General features: G+C 41.9%; 1 protein-coding gene and 1 long non-coding RNA gene across 2 annotated transcripts in view; both read left to right on the forward strand.

The window, feature by feature from the left end:
* lig1 (ligase I, DNA, ATP-dependent) overlaps window positions 1-18,517 on the forward strand; it is a 106,873-nt gene that overhangs the window by 68,125 nt on the left and 20,231 nt on the right. Inside the window, exons 21-24 of the mRNA XM_085804956.1 lie at window positions 746-890; window positions 3,392-3,474; window positions 4,867-5,019; window positions 14,191-14,244. Of these exons, the coding sequence (XP_085661082.1) occupies window positions 746-890; window positions 3,392-3,474; window positions 4,867-5,019; window positions 14,191-14,244 (435 nt within the window). The remainder of the gene's footprint in view (window positions 1-745; window positions 891-3,391; window positions 3,475-4,866; window positions 5,020-14,190; window positions 14,245-18,517) is intronic.
* LOC146970158 (uncharacterized) lies at window positions 15,289-17,554 on the forward strand. Its single transcript, XR_015038074.1, has 5 exons — window positions 15,289-15,344; window positions 15,718-15,789; window positions 15,970-16,081; window positions 16,547-16,616; window positions 17,407-17,554. It is a non-coding gene; the product is annotated as an uncharacterized LOC146970158 (long non-coding RNA).

The raw sequence follows: 18,517 nt of genomic DNA on the forward strand, positions 1-18,517 counted from the left end.
ACTCCCATCTAGCGTTGCGGTTGTATATCGCAAGCAACTCAATCGTATTTTTCATGCTGCATTCACATGAAATTGGGCAGACGGCAGACGGACGACAGCCGCTGAACGTAACGGCATAAACAAGCCTCTATGTAAACAATACACGTGACAATATGTTGTCATGGCGATGTGGTTTTGTTTTACCGTCTTTCTCTGGACTTCTGTGACTAAAATGACATCTGGTTTGTTAGCGACGGCCGTCTGCCCGACTGCAGGTGAATGCAGCATCAGTGTAACGCTCCATTCCTCACACACTGCGTGAATAGATAACAGGAGAACTTACACAATGTCCCTTTTAAAGGACAAATGACACAAAAATAACTCCAGTGGGTGGATGGAAACACGTGCGTAGTGGTTTTTTTTTTTTATTGTGCGTGCGCTGCAGGTTCTAGGTTTGTGTGTTTGTGTGCGTGTGTGTGGGTGTTTTGTACGTATATGTGTGTCCAAAGCCGTCGTGACTGTATCTGTGAGTCTACTCTGAGACTGTGTGTTTGTGTTTGTGCGTGTGTGTGTGGGTTGTTGCTGGTTGAGACGGCATTTCATCCTTGTCACCGCCAGGCTCCGAGCTACCAAGAGGAAATGGTTGTAATGATACACAGTTTGGTTTTTTTGCCATTTGTAGTGATGCATGTGTTTTTTTTTTCTTTCTTTCTTCCTTGTTTGTGTGTGTGTTTGTGTGTGTTTTTTTCTTGTTGTTGTTGTGTAGTCCCTGGTGCGACAGCCGTTGAGTCGGCGTCGGGCTCTGCTGAAAGAAAGCTTCTCGGAGGTGGAGGGAGAGTTTGTGTTCGCCCGATCCATTGACTCTGACAACACAGACGCCATCGCCGAGTTCCTGGAGCAGTCTGTCCGAGGTGTGTGTTGTGGTGTGTGTGTGTGTGTGTGTGTGTGTGTGTGTGTGTCTTTGTGTGTGTTTGTCTGTCTTGTTTTCCCTTCTTCCTGTCTTCTTCTTTTTTTTGTGTGTGTCTCGAACTTTGCGTGTGTACTAACTGTGCAGTTGTTTCCTCGCCTGCTGTTCCTGTGCATCTTGAACCTCTCTTTCCTGCGTGTGTGTGTGTGTGTGTGTGTGGGTGTGTGTGTGTGTGTGTGTGTGTGGGTGTGTGTGTGTTGTTGTTGTTGCATGAGCTTCATTTCATTTGTGCTCTTTGCCTGGCGCCTTCATGTGTAAATTGTGCGAGGGATGTGGGTAATAGTTGTACTGTCTGTGTGTGTATGTGCAACAGAGATGGAACCTGTGAGTTGTGTAATTGACTTTCCTTGTGTCTCTGACTCTATAAATGAGAGAGAACATAGGAGTGTGTGTGTGTCTGTGTGTCTCTGTGTGTGTGTGTGTGTGTGTGTATCTGTGTGTGAGTTATGTGGCTGCGTCCTCGTCTCCTCTGTCTGTCCTTGTGCCCTCAGGGCTCCACGCTGTCAGCCAGATGATTCTTTATGTGGCCTTTTTTTTTTTTTTTTTGAGAGTGCGTGTGACACATTTGTACAGTAACACCATGGTCATTAGTCTGTCATGATGCTCCTCCTGCACAAACACACACACACACACACACACACAAACACACAAAAACTGTGTCGACTGAGTCTCTGCACTTGAAACAATCCTCTCAGCTCCGGCCTGTGGGTCACATGTCCAGACCGCGGTCACGACAGGAAAGAAAGGAAACCAAACAAACACATTTTGCAAGCCTTCAGCAGTTCCTACGGTAGTACAGACCATGAATGCAACACTGTGCGTAGCCTAGCAACATGATTCAACCCACAATGCAGCTTGTTTTTTTTATGAAAGTGTGTCTAGAGGTGTTGGTAGTAGTTAATGATAGGATTATGATCCAACAACAACAACTCGTCTTTCTAAACCCAGAAACATCAAATTCACAATGAAACATGTCGTTTTTTTGAGAAATATTTGTTTATTTTTCCTGCCAAATCCAAACTGATGTGTGTGTGTTTTTTTTTTTTAATTTGCAATTAGTAATACACTGCCCATCCAAAAAAACAAGTCACCACTTGCATTTAACTAAGCTAATAGGTAAGAGCCTCCCATTGGATAATTACTGCTTGGATGATTATGTTTCAGCTGGCAACAACCTATTTAACCCTAACTGATGCAGTCTCAGCTCTTAAACAACCATGTTGGAAGACACATCCTGTGGTCGTGGAGAAGATGTTAATCTGTTTCAGAAGAGTCAAATTATTGGCATCAAGCAAATAAAACATCTAAGGAGATTGATGAGACTACTAAAATTGGTTTAAGAACTGTCCAACGCTTTATTAAAAACTGGAAGGAGAGTGGAGAACCATCGTCTTCAAGGACGAAACGTGGTCCAATGTGACCACAGAGTCCAGACCTGAACCCCACTGAGAATCTTTGAACAATAAATGTAGTGTAATAAATGTTGTGACATTGCAGAAGCTTATTGAAACGATGCCACAGCAAATGCGTGCCGTAATCAACTGGGACGGGCAGTGTATTATATTATACCAGAGTTTCCCAAATGATCTCAAAAGAGTTTGATTGCATCTCTTAACAACAGAGACAATGAGTAGACAACGTATCTTGTTTTTTTGGGGTTTTTTTTTTCAAACATAACAGTCATTTGTGTTGGTTTGAAATGTGTCATAACCTGCTGTTTACCAGCTGCTGACAAAACGTCCGACCCCAGCTTTAATTACGTGGTTTTAAAAGATTTGATTAAACAGCTCTGATTTAGCTGTTGGCATTTCCCAGAGATGAAGGTCTACCGCTGATTATTTCAATGAAGAGGAGGGAGGAGGAAGGAGGAAGGAGGGAGGAGGAGAAGGAGGGAGGGAGGGAGGAGGGAGGAAAGGAGAGCAGAGGTCTTCACTCAAACAGCTGATGAAGAGGGTGCAGGTGCAGAGACCGACTCAGCCAGTGACAAAGAAGAAGCACCGCTCTCCACCGCAACAATGGCCGCCGACACAGCGGTCGTGGTCGCGCTACACGAGGAACATACTCTATCTGTATCTGTGTGTGTGTTTTAGGCAGCAGCTCTGAGCTTGTTACTCTGTCACACACTGAAATATTGGAGGTTTGAGGTTACACAACGACGATAAGAAACACAAAACATGCACTGTGTGATGCATAACCCCCCCCCCCTCGCTTCTCCTCACTGGTTAGATGAGAGTAATCGCTCAACAGAGGAGAACGACGGCGGTCATCGAGTTCAAGACTGGAGCCCTGGTCCTGCACCTCTTTGTGTGTGTGTGTGTGTTATTGTGTGTCGCAGTGGGAGACAAAGACTCTCTGTGTATCTGTGAGATAATCTGTTAATTTCCTTTCTGCACAGGAAGAATCATGTTTTGGTATATTAATGTGTGTGTGTGTGTGTGTTTGTAGATTCCTGTGAGGGCCTGATGGTGAAGACGCTGGACAAAGATGCCACCTACGAAATTGCCAAGCGCTCTCATAACTGGCTCAAGGTGCGTGTGTGTGTGTGTGCTTGTGTGTGTGATCGGGGTCAATGTTTTATAACAGGATTAGTTAACACACACTTCACGCAGGCTTGACATTGAGCCACAATATGTGTGTGTGTGTGTGTGTGTGTGTTACGCATTTCAAAACACGTCAAAGTATAAAGCCACTGTAAAGATTACAAAGCTCTTCACTCCTCACATGTAAAAAAAAAAAAAAAAAAAAACTGTTTTCCTGCTCCTTTAAAGGGATAGTTCAACATTTTGGCAAATTGGCCCATTGCCATAATCCCTATAGTCATAGCAGTAGGTTCGTTACCTTTAATTGTCGGTGCAAGCTATTTTTAGAACGGCGGAGCAGAGCAGTGAGCTGCTCAGAGCTACGCTACGGAGGCTCATTATGGGATTTCTTGGTTTCCCTCATCATCAAACTCATCAAATACACAATCCAACAACTCCACAACGCTCTGGTGGACAAGTTGTGACCTGCACATTCACCATGCTATGAGATAATAACACGTTACCACACAGAGTTGTTTTAGAGGGATATTCATGCAAAACCGCTGATGCACGTTGCCTTCAGGGGCAGTTTTTCATCAACAGTCTCTGTATTTCCCTCTAAAACAACTCTGTGTGGTAACGTTGTGTTATTATCTCATAACGTGGTGAATGTGCAGGTCACAACATGTCCACCAGAGCGTTTTGGAGTTGTTGGATTGTGTATTTGATGAGTTTGATGAGGGAAACACAGAAATCCCATAATGAGCCTCCGTAGCGTAGCTCTGAGCAGCTTGCGGCTCTGCTCCGCCGTTCTAAAAATAGCTTGCACTGACAATTAAAGGTAACAAACCAACTGCTGTGACTATAGGGATTATGGCAATGGGCCAATTTGCCAAAATGTTGAATTATCCCTTTAAATGCCTTGTTGGTTATTGCAAAATGCAAATAATAGAATCTTTAAGATGCCAAAATAAAGCAGCGGAGGAGTTTGATTTGCATCGAGCTGAAGTGAAGTGTAAAGAATGATGAGAGCTCGTAAAGACAAAAGAAGGTTTCTCACATTGCTCAGTTTGATTACAGTCTCTGGGCTTTGGAGCCAAACTGGCTTTAGATATCTGGAGGACAAGAACATTTTAAAGACTATTAGCCTGTCATCATTTCCAGAGCAGCGGTGGAGACCTCTGACAGTTCACATTATTAATAAATGCTGTTTAATTGTGCCCCGTGGCTTTTAAACCCCATGCAAAGGGAAAACCAGCACCTTTTTAGGAGTCGTAACTGATGAGATTTTGTTCATGTGTATTTTTCCAACACCTCCAGTCATTAAATACACACTTAATAACTCACGATGTTGTTCTCTCTCTCTCTCTCTCTCACGCACACACGCACACACACACACAGCTGAAGAAAGACTACCTGGACGGCGTGGGCGACACGGTGGACCTGTGTGTGATCGGCGCCTACCTGGGGAAAGGAAAGAGGACGGGCACCTACGGCGGTTTCCTGCTGGCGTGCTACGACGACGAGAACGAGGAGTTCCAGGCCGTCTGCAAGGTGTGTGTGTGTTTGTGTGTGTGTGTGTTCGTGTTGTCGCTCTGTGCAACAAACTTGTGGCTTATTGTTTGTTTAACTCCGGTGAAATTACAGAAGGAAATTTCCCCCTTTTCATTCCTCCTGAAGCATGAAATGTTGCAGATGAGTTTTTCAAGTTTAATCATTTCTTGAGACTTTGGATGAGTTTATTTTATCGTTTCCATCTGAAAATTCACATAATAGAATAAGAGCAATCAACAGTTTTAGCTTTTTTTTTTTAAATTTTTTACATGCACATCCATATTCACATTATGAGAAACTGTATTTAGGAATAAAAATAGTTTGACCGTGTTTTTAGATTCTCCTCATTCGCGCTGGAAACATTAAACTCCAGCAACAGTTGAACAAATGAATTTTCTGTCAGACGGATTTGTGTTGCCTTGTTTGGTTTGTGGCGCTCTTCAGGGGGAAGTTTCTATTTATTCTACAAGTGTTGCTGGAGTTTTGATGTTTCCAGACTTTTTTTCATATTTTACAAATCCCCTCTCTCATTCTGTGAAAACCACACAGCCATTGAGACAGACTTGTCACCCAGAAGAAATGTTATTTATTGTATTTATATTTCATTTGAAGCAGGATACCTTTACTGGAGTCGGTTGGATGAGGGTCTGCTTTGATCTAGCTTCACCAAAAATAAGAAACAAATACATATAAATATTCACTCTCACAATATTGCTCCTGTTTACCTTATTTTCTCCCCCATCTTATTGGCAGTGCTATAGTGCCTATAAACACATTTTTAATTCCCAGCATCATCTTTTGCCCAGAGAGTAGATGATTTTCTATTTCCAATTTATTTATTTTCAGGCGGCAGCGACACCCCACATGTGTAAAAACGTGAATATGTCACTAATTTCCTGCTCTGAGGTGACACATATTGTCAGATACAACATAAAAGTGATACAACAGCCCTGCAGTAAAGCCTTAAAGGACATAATGCTCAATTAAAAGCACCACCTGTTACTGTTATTTAACCTTCATTCATATGAATAAATATATGTAAATGTTCTCATTAGGGGAGGAGAGAAGAATTAATGCAGCCTGTTATTGTGATATCCTGTGTGGCAATATTATATTGATACACAGACAGCAAGTATCGCTATTTAATTATTTAAATCACTAAAATGAATTGAGGTTTTTCGTACTAGAATACCAGAGTATTATAACTAGTATTATATCGTAACAGTTTGATCTCTTTCTACAAGAATAACAGTGATTTAAAGGTAGGGTAGGAGATCCTGGAAAAACGGTTCGAGCAGGCTACATGTTGAAAATACACAACATTGGGATTATATTAGCTTTCCGCAACGCTGCGCAGCATCACTAACTTTCCACCTGCTTTTTCTCACGGCTCATCCACGTGAAAGAAAACACCTGACGTCATAATAAACCATCCAACAGCCATAATCCCTATAGTCATAGCAGTAGGTTCGTTACCTTTATTTGTCGGTGCAAGCTATTTTTAGAACGGCGGAGCAGAGCCGTGAGCTGCTCAGAGCTACGCTACGGAGGCTCATTATGGGATTTCTTGGTTTCCCTCATCAAACTCATCAAATACACAATCCAACAACTCCACAATGCTCTGGTGGACAAGTTGTGAGCTGCACATTCACCACACTATGAGATAATAACACAACGTTACCAGACAGAGTTGTTTTAGAGGGAAATACAGAGTCTGCTTGCTGAAAAACTCCCCCCGACGGGAACGTGCATCAGTGGTTTTGCATGAATTTCCCTCTAAAACAACTCTGTGTGGTAACGTTGTGTTATTATCTCATAGTGTGGTGAATGTGCAGCTCACAACTTGTCCACCAGAGCGTTGTGGAGTTGTTGGATTGTGTATTTGATGAGTTTGATGAGGGAAACCAAGAAATCCCATGAGCCTCCGTAGCGTAGCTCTGAGCAGCTCACGGCTCTGCTCCACCGTTCTAAAAACTGTTTGCACCGACAATTAAAGGTAACAAACCTACTCTGCCCTGCTAAGCCAGACCGCAGTAGCTACGCAAACAGTGAAACTGAGAAAAATGGCTTTAAAGTTTTTTGATTTGCCTTCCAAATGTGTTGTAGGTAGATTAGTGAAAATACACAGATTTGACAGGTTTTCATGAAGTAATATTCATGCAATTAAATATATGACCACATATTTTACATTTTACCCCTAAAAAGCAGATACTGCGCTCTGGTGCCAGGTTTCCTTAAACAGATAGACAGGTAATGCTGAGGCAAAGTGCAGTAACTACAATGTTGTTGTTTTCTTCCAGCTTTCATGACTTAATTACTAACTTTGGCCACCTCAAAAATGATTAATAATTTGACAGTACAAACTTTAGTGAGCTAACATTTAATGTCCAGTGTTTAGCTAAAGTGTTATGTTCTTGTGCTAACCTGCCGGAGCTAATGTTAGCTAGCTGCCGTAACTGGCTAGCAGTGTGTAATACAGCGCAGTAACTGCAGGTGAAGTACAGGGAAAAAGAGCCAAACCGCAGTAACTGTAGTTACTGCGGTTTGGCTCAGTTTCAAGAGTGATTTTATAGTTACTGCAACATTTCATACCTCATAGCCTATCTCTAAAACTGAGCAAAATTGACCACTGAAAATTTGACACAAGATAAAACATTTATTGACAAGTTCAATTTTACAAAAAACTCAATTTGGAATTTTCACGTAGTTACTGCGGTCTGGCTTAGCAGGGCAGTACTGCTATGACTATAGGGATTAAGGCAATGGGCCAATTTGCCAACATGTTGAACTATCCCTTTTAAAATATGAGAGCTGTCCATCCCTGGCTTCATAACAACAGGAGTTATTGCAGACGCTTGTGTACGAGCCTGTTGCTTCCTGCAGGTTGAACACAGTGAGCTGCCAGATGAGTGTGTTTTATGTATTGCTGCTTCATATGAACTCCACTTCTTTGTATTAAGGTGCTACAGTGTTAATGGAGTGTGAGAGTTTTCTGTTTATGCCTATTTGTTTGGAGCTTGTGTGTGTGTGTTTGTGTGTGTGTATGTGCTGCAGAATGTTTTTTTTTATGTTTGTGCTGAGTATATTTTGGATGTTTGTTGTTTTTTTGTGTTTGCTGTGTGTGTGTGTGTACATATATTTTCTGAACTGTCATTTTCCTCCCCTCAATTTTGAGTCGGAGGTAAATCTTGAGTGGTTGTGTGTTTCTGTGCGCGTGTGTGTGTGTTTGTGTGAGGCGTGACTGGATGCATCTTAGTGGTAAACATGTATTGGAGCATGCGTGACCACTTGAGTGTTTGTGTATTTGTGTATATTTGTGTGTGTGTGCGTGTTTGACATGTTCACGCTCTGATTATCTCAGAGTACGACTTCACCGCGGAGCATAAATCCTGTCTTGTCTGTCCCGCAGAAAGCTTCCATCTGCACTTTTTCTTTCTTTATTTTTACCCTCTGTAACTTTTATGTCTCTATCCATGGAAAAGGGATTTACTGAGCTGCGAGCGCTTATACCCCTCCCCTTTTTTCTTTTTCCCCCCCACAACCACCTGCTCCTCTTTCATATACTTACACACATTCACACCTGGGAGCTTCTACTGCTGCTGCTGCTGTAGCGCTCTGTTGGTAGCCGCCACCGCCGCCGCCGCCACCGCCGAGCAGCTCCACTGGAGCCGATGGAGGTTAAAGCACCCATTAGATTACCTTGTTAACTTCTCAGGCGCGCTGGTGGGTTTCTCATGTTCGCACTACTTCTTCTATAAAGAAAAATGTCAATGTGAAATGTTGTCACACTGTCCTGGATAAGTGCGGAGTGGGGGTGTGGGGTGTGGGAGCTCGGCGCGACGTGAGTTTAAATTACACCACAGAAACACGTCGGATGAATAACTCCTGTCTTTTGTCTGTTATTGATTTTCATGTTAATCTTTTTCTAGCTGCTGGCTCCACTGTGTCAGAGTCTCCTTCTTTCTTTTTCTTTTTCTCCTCTGCAGTTTTTCCCACATAGTTTTTGTTTTATACCGTCAGCGTTATTTAAACTTTTTAAAGCCTCTGGCTCCAAACAAACACAGGCTGAGCCGCACGCACACACACACGCAGGCAGGCGAGCTGGATTCAAACCCGTGAAGTGAAGTGAGCGCTGTGACCCGGTGCGTCCAGTCACACCAGGCTTTATCAAATCTATTATTCACACTTTCGGTTCAGATCTCGGCCGCATTAAGATCAAGTCTCGGACTCGGAGGTGTCCTCGCCGGCGTTGGGTTTTTTGATCTCAGCTGTGTGTGTGTGGATATCTTGGCAGTTACATCTTGTGCTTTTCTTAGAGTTGAGCTGGTGCAGCTTCTCTCCTCATCCCCCCATGTGCTGCAACTTTAGCAATATAAAAAAAAAAAAAAAAAAAAGAAGAAGAAGAGAAAAAAAAGAAGCTCACAGGCTTCAGAAAGCAGAGCCAGGATCAGTTTACATCATAATTAAGTAGCAGGCTGATTGATGTTTCGGGGGTTGGCATATTTAATGGCGTTCGGCCGGGGCTACGGTGCTCGGTGAACAACACTGGATATATTTTTTCACCATGCCTTAATTGACAATCAAAAATGATGCAGAGAGGAGAGAAAGTTGTGCAAATTGAAATTGCTGATGCTGTCAGATCGGTTAAAGATGTAATAGAACCAGTGGCCTGTGTGTGTGTGTGTGTGTGTGTGTGTGCGTTTATCTTTTTCTGTGTTTGTATCAGTAACTGGGTGGATCAGAAACGTTCCCAGATAAACATCATCAATGATCAATGATCGATCACATTGTGTCTTTGTGGGAGCGTTCGATGTGTTCAGGAACAGTGTCGAGTGTAGGTCACCTGTGTGTTTGTGACACGTGTGTGAAAAATGGATTTAAAGGGATAGTTAAACATTTTGGCAAACTGGCCCATTGCCATAATCCCTATAGTCATAGCAGTAGGTTCGTTACCTTTAATTGTCGGTGCAAGCTATTTTTAGAACAGAGGAGCAGAGCCGTGAGCTGCTCAGAGCTACGCTACGGAGGCTCATTATGGGATTTCTTGGTTTCCCTCATCAAACTCATCAAATACACAATCCAACAACTCCACAACGCTCTGGTGGACAAGTTGTGAGCTGCACATTCACCACGCTATGAGATAATAACACAACATTACCACACAGAGTTGTTTTAGAGGTAAAAGCAGTAGGGCTGACCCAAAAAAATCGAAGCTTCGTTCGTTGCCATGGTAATCGATCATCCATGATCCATGATTGATTGTTTTTTTTTCTTCCTTTTTCTCTTTTTGACACCGGTTCTCATCGGCAATTGTTACATTAAAATGAGTAGGCGACTTGGCATCCTGGAAACCTGCCTGAGTTTGGAGATATGCAGTGTTTGTTTGCCATTACTTTCATTATTTCCGCTACGAACCCCCCCCCCCCCCCGCCGTCGGACGTTACGATCGGCGCCGCCCCCCCACCCCCGGCCGTCGAAGCTTCGATTAGAATCGATTTTATGTCCGCGAAGCTTCGATTATGAAAATATGATAATCGGGTCAGCCCTAAAATGCAGAGACTGCTTGATGAAAAACTGCCCCCGACGGGAACGTGCATCAGGGGTTTTGCATGAATTTCCCTCTAAAACAACTCTGTGTGGTAACGTTGTGTTATTATCTCATAGCGTGGTGAATGTGCAGCTCACAACTTGTCCACCTGAGCGTTGTGGAGTTGTTGGATTGTGTATTTGATGAGTTTGATGAGGGAAACCAAGAAATCCCATAATGAGCCTCCGTAGTGTAGCTCTGAGCAGCTCACAGCTCTGCTCCGCCGTTCTAAAAACAGCTTGCACCGACAATTAAAGGTAACGAGCCTACTGCTATGACTATAGGGATTATGGCAATGGGCCAATTTGCCTAAATGTTGAGCTATCCCTTTAACATAGACGCCTATCTGACTGGACTGAGAAATGTGTCTGAAACGTCTCCTGTGTAAACGTGACGTTCGTCTTTACTGTGGTGCAGCAGTTGGAGGTGTGTGTGTGTGTGTGTGTCACATGACTGCAGCCCTTCTCTCTCCGTCCTCTCAAAGGAAAAAAAGAAAATCCATATATATATAAAAAACAATCTGGTCGTCCTTGACACAATAAACTTCAGGAACGCTCGTTCTGAGACTCTGCTGTGGCTGAAAGCAAAATTTCAGTCACATCTCAATTTCCCAAGTGAAACTTCGACTCCATGTCCTGCTGAAACGTCCTTGAATGAGTCCCCAGCAGATCCTGGATCAGTGCTGCTGCTGCAAAGTCCACACAGACTTCCCCCACAGAAACAGAAAGGACGGTTACTGGAGGTTGATTGAAACTTTTACAGAAGGAGGATCTTTAGATTCTGTTTATTTGGCTTCGACGTTTCACAAACACTCATTTCTACTCCTCAGCCCTACACCTCCTTCTTACATGGTCATGCCAGAGTTGTCCTGATTTCTTTTTACCTTTATTTTTTGAAAGCTTGGGGCTCAGGTGGAGGAGATACTCTTTGAAATGAGGATTTTTTTCTGGTCCACACTACGAATAAAAGGCAACAACAAATTTCACAGAATGAGATACGTAGATGTTTATATTTTCAAAAATGATAAAGTTTTATGTTGTATTCAATCTTGTGTCCATATTTTACATCCTTGCTTTTCTTGTTAAAAATTCGCTAAAGTTACATCATTGTTGTTGATTTCCATGACAACAGTCCCTCATTTTTACATATTTACATGTCTGATATGACAAAATTTAACTTAAAGGAATAGTTCACCAAAAAATTAAATTCAGTCATTAGTGACTCACCCTCATGCTAATGAATACTCCGGATTAGTTTTTTATTCCTCAAAGTGCATCTGGAGACCTGGGAGGCCGGTTCATAGTCCAACCAAAACTTTATATGAGAGTCAATAGTGCCCGACACAAAAACGTCCATAAAACTACACAAAAACCTTGTAATATTCCTCCACACTGCTCGTCCGCTGCAATCCAAGTGTCCTGAAGGGAGATAGTCCAGAGTTTACTGGAAACGACCTCATTTAGTACATTTTTACAGCCTAGCCTTAGCTATTTTTTACAGCGCGCTCTCTCACATTCTCATGCGTGAACGTGAGAGTGCGCCCCCAGGCAAATTCAATACAGGACTGTTTAGGCTGTAAAAATGTCCCAAATGAGGTAGTTTCCAGTAAACTCTGGACTATCTCCCTTCAGGACACTTGGATTGCAGCGGACGAGCAGTGTGGAGGAATATTACAAGGTTTTTGTGTAGTTTTTTGGACGTTTTTGTGTCGGGTGCTATTGACTCTCATATAAGGATTTCGTTGGACTATGAACCGGCCTCCCGGGTCTCAAGATGCACTTTTGAGGAATAAAAAACTACTCCGGAGTATTCATCAGCATGAGGGTGAGTCACTAATGACTGAATTTCATTTTTTGGTGAACTATTCCTTTAAGTCCAGCAGCAACGAATCGGTCAAAGTTTTATGTCTGTTTTCATATCAATGCGTTATGATGTATAAGATGACATACAGTATTACGGTTCAGTCATCTTTACCCCTCTACTCCCCCCTGGTCTGGTTCAGAGGAGGTGTGGTCGTCGTCATGGCGCTGCTCTGTCGTACTTTACTCGCATATTAAATCTCAGTCACTTCAACACCTGTTTTTTTTTTGTTTTTTTTCTCCATGTTTAGTTTTTCAGGCACGAGCTGCGGCTGTTATGTGAACCTTCATCTGGTTAAATGGCTGTTTTGGGCGAGCTCGGTGGGACGCCTTAGAACAGACTTAACAGCTTGGGCTCTGGGTAGATGAGTCTCCTTATGTACTTTGATGGGCTGTATTGAACATCTGTGGCTGGATATTATGGGATACAGGAACGACTCTGAGCAACGCACTTGTATGAGTGAAGGAGAAAATCAAGAGGCAAACAAAAAAACATAATGACGCCCAAGTGAGCGATGGCTGCTATTCAAACACAACAGCAAAGTTTGTTATGTCTCTGTAGAGTTGTCTGTCTATCAAACCTCAAACTTTATACATCTGCTTAGATTTACATTGTTGGTCCTTCTGCTTCTGTGCAGCTTTAGCTTTACATTAGTTTATTATTCAAAGTCTTTTTTTTCAAAGGGATTTTATACTTAATGATTTTTTTTCTCTTAAAGGATAATTTCCGTTTTTTACAACCCAGACCTTATTTCTAGCATAAAATAAACAAAGAAAATGCAAATATATTCAACTGAAAAAGATGTTTTAGCTTCTCAGCATCGTCTAACCACACAAACTATAAGTTATATTGAAGTTTCATTTCTATAGTATTGTCCCATGATAAGATGTAATAAAACGGTTGCTGAAATGTGAGGGGTGTACTCAACATGAATGTGTTGTGTTGCATGATCCTAAACTTAGTGGCGGTGCTTCTAAATGTTTCAGTCAGAGAAATCGTTTGTCTGCCAGTTTCCCTTTTCTTTTCTTTTTTTGCATCAATAAATAGTTCCCTGGCTGCGCCTCCTAGACTCACACTGTCACACCTGTGTAGATTTGGACCGAGCATGTGACACTGTCTGTAATTTTCTTAACCAGGTAAAGAGGGAGTCCTGCAGCGTTCCTCTGTGTTTGGACAGATTACTGGGGCCAGATTATGCTTGTTGTGCTTTACAAATGGCCCCACATTGTGTGTGTGTGGTGCAGGACTTGGCCTGGCAGGATAGATAAAAGCTTAAATGCATGAAGCGCCCACAGTTGAATGAAACAGCTTTAAACCTTCCTGTGTTGAATGCAGCCTTGAAACACTGTGGACACCTGCAGAATACACCTTTGAGAACACACGCTGTGAGCTGGAGAGGGCTATATTTGTATGATACACCAGCCTTTCTCTCTTTGTCTTTCTCTCTCTTTCTCTCTCTTTCCTTCTGTGCATGTCGGCCCATTAGGTGATTCCTGTGTCTCGGTGGGTTCGGGTCTTTTGAGAGGTGACACGGCGCTTCAGGCAAAGTGAGCAGGCAGCAGCAGCAGCAGCAGACGAGGCGCTCATGGCGTAGGGGTGGATTTTCTCGCTGCCTCTCGCTGCCAAATGTCTGCTGTCTGTCTCACCATGGGGGGAATATGTGGATGTGTGCACGACTCGAGTTGTATGTCTTTCTTATCTTCCTTTTTCGTCTCTCTTTTCAGATCGGGACGGGCTTCAAGGATGAGGATCTGGAGCAGCATTACAAGTTCTTAAAGGTAAAAACTAAAAAAGAAAGAAAGCATAGCCTGGGCTTTTGGAAGTCTGCAGCTACTGCTTTGGTTTTTGTTTTTTTTAAAGAGTCTGAGTGAGTGTGAGGCGTTCGGGGCCTCCCTGGTTCCCTCTTTTCACATGCAATAGAGCTTTTTAAACTAAAATAGGATGACCAGTGTGCAAAGATGCAACAAAACTACAACTCAGATAATTCTGCTGCTTCCTAAGCGGCGCCTCCGGGAAACTATAACTTGTGACAAAACGAGAGAAGTCGTAGAAATAAACTCGAGTGTTACACAAAATATGTTTTCTCTCCACCCTCCCCCCCAGAGGCTTGTTCTCATTGCGTGCTATTGCAAACGTGATATATACCACAGGAGAGAAATTACAGAAATATGAACGGGCTTGGCTTTAAAATGAAATATCTTGGCTCGGAAATGTGTGAATCTAACTCTTCTGCTTTGGAGACACCAGGCTGAGATCATAAACCACTTCTGTTTCACCAATAATAACATGCTTCTGGAGTAAGTGTGCAGGCGTGCGCCGACATTAGGTAATGAATTGCTTTTTCAATTTACATCTGAAGAGGTTTGTTCCGGAGCAGCGGCTTTTGAAGAAATTAATAACTTCCCTGTGAAAGTGATATCTGCTGCCGCCGCCGCTGCTGTTGTTGTTGGGAGTCGAGATTCATTTGAGTGGTGACTGTTGACTTCTATCTGACAAATTAAGACCTGCTTTCACCAAAATAAAAGCATAAAAGTGACTAATTGTTAGATAACGCTGAACTACTGCACTCTAAAAATGAAAACTTAAAGTTGTTGGCCTTACCATATTTTTTCAGCTGACTAAACAAAAAACATTGAGTTGTGTTGTAAACTAATAAACATTATTTATTTCAACTATCTTTTTCAAGTTTTTTGGCTAAAGTTGGCCTAACTTAATAACTTGAGTTAGCAAACCTCAAAACTGTGCATTTGAGGTCAGGACAAGTTCTAGAAGTTGAGACAACAAGAACTGGGGTCTCCAATGCATATCTGCAGGGGTTCCACCACAACGACACTGCTGCCATGTGCTGCCGACATCTCTTACACTTCTTACTCTCAAGGTGAGTATTTTGCTCAATATGGTACTAAAAGTCAGGGTTCACGTGTGCAGATTATACATTATTATATATTTATTGTCCCCCTCACGGCTAAAGAGAGTTGTAGATGTTAATTGTTTACCAGTTAGCTCTGTTAGCTCCGTTAGCTCTGTTAGCTCCGTTAGCTCTGTTAGCTCCGTTAGTGCGGCTACAGTGGAACTGGAGCTCATTTATTAAACACAATGAGCAGTGCTACAAATAACTGGTATACTGCTTATGTGTGCCTCTGATGTTAAAGTTTAATGTTACTTTAGAGACTCATTTTTACAATTGGGTGTCATGTAAACATGAATATATATGACATTAATTGTTGTTAATTGTCTTGGTGGACTGACAGGAGAAGATTGAGGTGCAGCCCATGGTCACAGAAATCCAGGAGAGATGGCCTGCCCTGTGTCTTAAGGAACAGGTAAGAAAATGTGTGTGAAAAAGTTGCTAACTATTTTATATCACAGAACTATTGCTTGCCTTATACAACGAGTAATTCAGCACCTTGCCAATAAAGGTATTCAGAAACTGACTACTTAAGAGAAAATCCATGTGAACTGGTTCGGTTGGATTAATGTGTGCTGTTTTTTGTTTATTTCAGATTTGCAGCAAGTTCTGATGTGTAACCAAGGAACTGTTGTGGACATTTAGAGCAGCCGTGCCAGGAAAAGGGACAAGACAGGGAGAGACGCTTGGCTGTTCTTGATGAACAGGTGAATTCATGTTATAAATATCATGTATTTTTGATTATGGTTCAGGGTTACCTGAGCAAGCCCTTAAAGGGATAGTTCACCCAAAATTGAAATTTCTCTCCTTGTGTCGACTAAGGGCTGGGAGAAGTTTCAGAGTTATCTGTCGCTTCTCTGAGTTACAGGGGGTCTTGGCATAGCAGTGCATGTCCATATAACGGTTGCAAATGGATACCAACTGTCTTCGTAACAAAAAGACACACCAAAAAACATCCAAATACCTCCATAGTGCTAATGTCCCTCTTGTATTGAAGCCGAAATGCGATATTGTCCTGAAAAAAATTAAATCTGTCTGTCCTCTTCCCGGTTCGTCCAAATTTGATGGATGCCACCCCAATATAAGACCTAAGTTTAAACTAGTCACAAATTAATCTCAGCTGCACTGTTTTTAACCAAATGTCCTATGACTTTCCTGTGTCCAATTTCCAGACATCACAATGCATCAAAGCAGAGCATGTCTAGACCTCAGATTTCAGAGACACTTTTCCTGAAACGCCTGGTGAGTACAGAATGTCTGTTTTTATTTTTGGTCAACCATGAGTGCACATTAATTATCATGCACATATAATTCTCTATGACATATTGCTTTAGAATATAGAAAAGATGAAATATCCACACCTTGGATTGTAGCTCCCAAAAAACCGTATTAATCACCAACGCCCCATATATTTTTGCCTTCCACCTACAGTAGCGTAACCCAGCTTAATGGCTGAGAGCCTCCTTTCTCCCTGGAACACAAGTAATTTATTTAACCAGCCATTTAATTTAAGGTTGAATATGGAGTTTTACCAGAATACCACAATCTATTGATCATTGTAGGCAACAACAACAGAAGAATAATTCCTGCAGTCCGTTGCCAGACCGCTGCTTAGTGTAGCACACTGTTGCTTGGGACGCCGCTCTGACCAGAGTAGCACAGAGAAAAACTATTTAGGATATTTCATTTCATTTATTAGTTTATTTCATAGGGACAGTGCACCACTAATCAACAGAGTTAAAAGAAAACTGTAAGTGGGGCAGAGTTAGCCAACAAGGCTAGTTACCTGATGTTTCATTTTTACCGCCATTGAACAGCTTCAGACTATTGTGATGTTAGATAAATGACTTGTAGCTTGTTACAGGGATGAATAGCAATTAGAATCACAGGCAAAAAAACTGTATAGCACAGTAACTGTACACTACAGGTTTACTCAGGCTGAGACACAAATTTAAAATTACACGCTGACATAGGTGTTTAGTTATCTTAACAGTGTTTATATTGAATTTGGTTGAATTTCTGCTTTCAACAGGACACCGATCCAGAAGACAGACAAACAAAAGGGGTCCAAATGGGAGTGCTCACCGTGTTCGTGGATGGTGCACCGGCCTCGCTTCAAACTGTTAACAGCATTGCTGTGGTGTTGCTGTAGTGCTTTTTGACTGTGTTGTGGTTTGGACTCTTTTAACAAGTTTGGCCACACCAGTCTGCATCTTTTTGTTTGTGGGTGCAGTGTACAGTACTTGCACTAGATAGATTTAATCATATTTGCTGGAATATTGCATTAAATGTTTAAATAAAGATGTTTTACTTAACTAGTATTATTTGTATTTGTATTATTTGTTGTTTTAGTTGCCACAACTTGAGAGTATTTATAAGTACAACTTGAATTTTTGAGTTTTGATGCATTTGAAAGGTAACTTATCTGAAACAAAAATAATAAGTTGAGACTACTAAATTTTAAGTGTTTAAAAAACTCAAAATTTGAAGTTATCTTTAAGTTAATTTACAAGTTATCTCAACAAAAGATAATTTGTTGGCTTAACTTTATGTGGTTTTATTCAAAACTTGAGAGTTTTAGTTGGACTCAAAACGCAAAAATCTATTGCAGCCAGTTACCTAGAATTTTTGAGTTTTCACAGCCCTTTATTTTTTACGGTGTGTATATCGTGGTGTTTTAACTTAAAGAAGCATTTCAAAGGTGAAGGCTTCAACCTTGCTGCTGCAAACTGCTGCTCGCTGCAGAATCACAGTGAAACCGTGATTGAAAAGGCGGCATAACCTTCTTTTTTTTCCTTTTTTTTCTGTTCCCTCCTCCTCCTCAGACCAATACAGCCTGTACTGTAGTGCTTTGTAATGAAGCCCTCCATCTGAAAGTGATGGATGGTGAATTAAGGCGAGCCTCCAGTGTGGCCGTGTTGCTTTAGCTGCAGCGCCGCTCCAGACTCACAGAGACGATTGGCTCTGTTCACACTCCTCCGGGCACTGATCCCCTTTGTCTCGGTCCTGATGGTGACTGTGATACTGAAACCCTTTTTTTTCTTTTCTTTTTTTTAATTCTTTTCTATCTTCTCTCACTGTGAAATGTGACATAGCTCCTCACATGGAAGTGATTTGGGATTATTTCTCTACTGTATGTGAGG

Source organism: Trachurus japonicus, chromosome 17 (assembly GCF_045865225.1).
Source record: "Trachurus japonicus isolate A0001 chromosome 17, Traja_1.0".
Classification (NCBI taxonomy): Eukaryota; Metazoa; Chordata; class Actinopteri; order Carangiformes; family Carangidae; genus Trachurus; species Trachurus japonicus.